Source organism: Coregonus lavaretus, assembly GCF_964263955.1.
Source record: "Coregonus lavaretus genome assembly, chromosome: 5".
Classification (NCBI taxonomy): Eukaryota; Metazoa; Chordata; class Actinopteri; order Salmoniformes; family Salmonidae; genus Coregonus; species Coregonus lavaretus.
Window position 1 is genome coordinate 35,436,831 of NC_139992.1, and position 1,902 is coordinate 35,438,732.

Sequence of the window (1,902 nt, forward strand, 5' to 3'; positions counted from 1 at the left end):
GCCATTTATTTCAAATGATAATTATTCAGTGTCTGCAACCCTCAAGAACCAGGGTGAGTCTGGGTCCCCCTTTTACTGGGCAAACACAACTTGCATATCGTCATGGACTAGGCCAAAACGTTAATCTTTTAACCTTGCTTGAATAAAACAATGCATTTTTAATAGTGAGAAAGAGTTGCGCTTTTCCTTTTAAATTATGATTAAGGTTTTTGGTTGCACCTCGACTCAAAGTTGGTTGAGCGCCCTCCACTTTTTTGTCAAATAACACATCTAAAAAAATGTAATAAGTAAATTATTAAAAGCATTAAAATTGGGATTGGGATGTTTCCCACTTATTTACACAACGTACTCCACAAAGTTTAGAGAAATGTTCTGAAATTAATTAAGAATTAAACAGAAGAAAATCAGAATTGAAGGCAACTATAATGCAAATAATTTAATTTTAATGGTTCAACCCTGTTTCTGGTCTAATGAATAATTAATATTGTTCCTCCTCTTCCTAGTGGCAAGCGCAGCAGCACACTGCCCTCCAAAGCCTGCAAAAAAAACGCCGGACTGCCCCTTTCCTCGCCCTGCATGGAACATCCAGGGTCACGTCCTTGGTGACGTGTGGGGTGACGTCCAGGGTGACCACAGCAACATCCTCTGGAAAGGGACAAAAGCAGGACAGAATGTAAATAAATGCAATCCGAAGGTTCTAAACACTGGCCAGTTGAATGGGATCTTTTATTTCAGCTCATGAAACATGGGACCAACACTTTACATGTTATCATGACAAATGGCACCTGTCAGAGTGCTTTCTATAAGTCTTACTCACCTGCTTGGATGTCAGATGGCAGAGTGGCGGAGACGGCCACCATGAGAGGCTTTTCTTCAGGTGTGACGTCCACAACCTCCAAGAGTGAAGAAGCCGGATATGCATCTGTGTTAGGGGTGAGGTCCAAAACCTCCAGCTGAGAACAAGCCGGGTCTGCCTCTGTGTTAGGGGTGATGTCCACAACCTTCAGGTGGGTAGAAGCCGGGTCTGCCTCTGTGTAAGGGGTGATGTCCACAACTTCCAAGTGGGAAGAGACGGGTTCTGCCTCTGTGTTAGGTGTGACGAACACAATCTCCAAGTGGGAAGAGACGGGTTCTGCCACTTTGTTAGGGGTGATTTCCACAACGTCCAGGTGAGAAGAAGCCGGGTCTACCTCTGTATTAGGGGTGATGTCCACAACCTTACGGTGGGAAGAAGCCATGTCTGCCTCTATATTAGGGGTGATTTCCACAACCTCCAGCTGGGAATAAGCCGGGTCTGCCTCTGTGTTAAAGTTGATGTCCACAACAACTAGGTGGAAAGAAGCCGGGTCTGCCTCTGTGTTAGGGGTGATGTCCACAAGCTCCAGGTGGGAAGAAGCAGTACCTGCCTCTGTGTTTGGGGTGATGTCCACGACCTCTAGGTGTGAAGAAGCCGGGTCTGCCTCTGTGTTAGGGATGATGTCCACAACCTCCTGATAGGAAGAAGCCGGGTCTAAATCTGTGTTGGGGGTGATGACCACAACCTTCAGGTGGGTAGAAGCTGTCTCAGCCTCTGTGTTAGGGGTGATGTCCACAAGGTCCAAGTGGAAAGAAACCGGGTATGGCTCTGTGTTAGGGGTGATGTCCATAACCTCCAGGTGGGAAAAAGATGGGTCTGCCTCTGTGTTAGGGGTGATGTCCACAACCTCCAGGTGGGAAGTTGCTGGGTCTGCCTCTGAGTTATGGGTGATGTCAACAACCTTACGGTGGGAAGAAGCAGGGTCTGACTCTGTGGTAGGGGTGATGTCCACAACCACTGAGTGGGAAGAAGCCAGGTCTGCTTCTGTTATAGGGGACATGTCCACAAGCTTCAGGTGGAAAGAAGCCGGGTCTGCCTCTGTGTTA

At 47.4% G+C, this 1,902-nt stretch overlaps 1 protein-coding gene across 1 annotated transcript; it reads right to left on the reverse strand.

Moving 5' to 3' along the window:
- Nucleotides 1-499: 499 nt before the first annotated feature.
- Nucleotides 500-1,238, reverse strand: LOC311129238 (uncharacterized protein; the record flags this gene model as incomplete). Its single annotated transcript, XM_084161536.1, has 2 exons — nucleotides 500-645; nucleotides 818-1,238. 2 exons carry the CDS (start codon nucleotides 1,236-1,238, stop codon nucleotides 500-502), a joined length of 567 nt encoding a protein of 188 aa, XP_084017662.1.
- Between the last annotated feature and the right edge of the window lie 664 nt (nucleotides 1,239-1,902).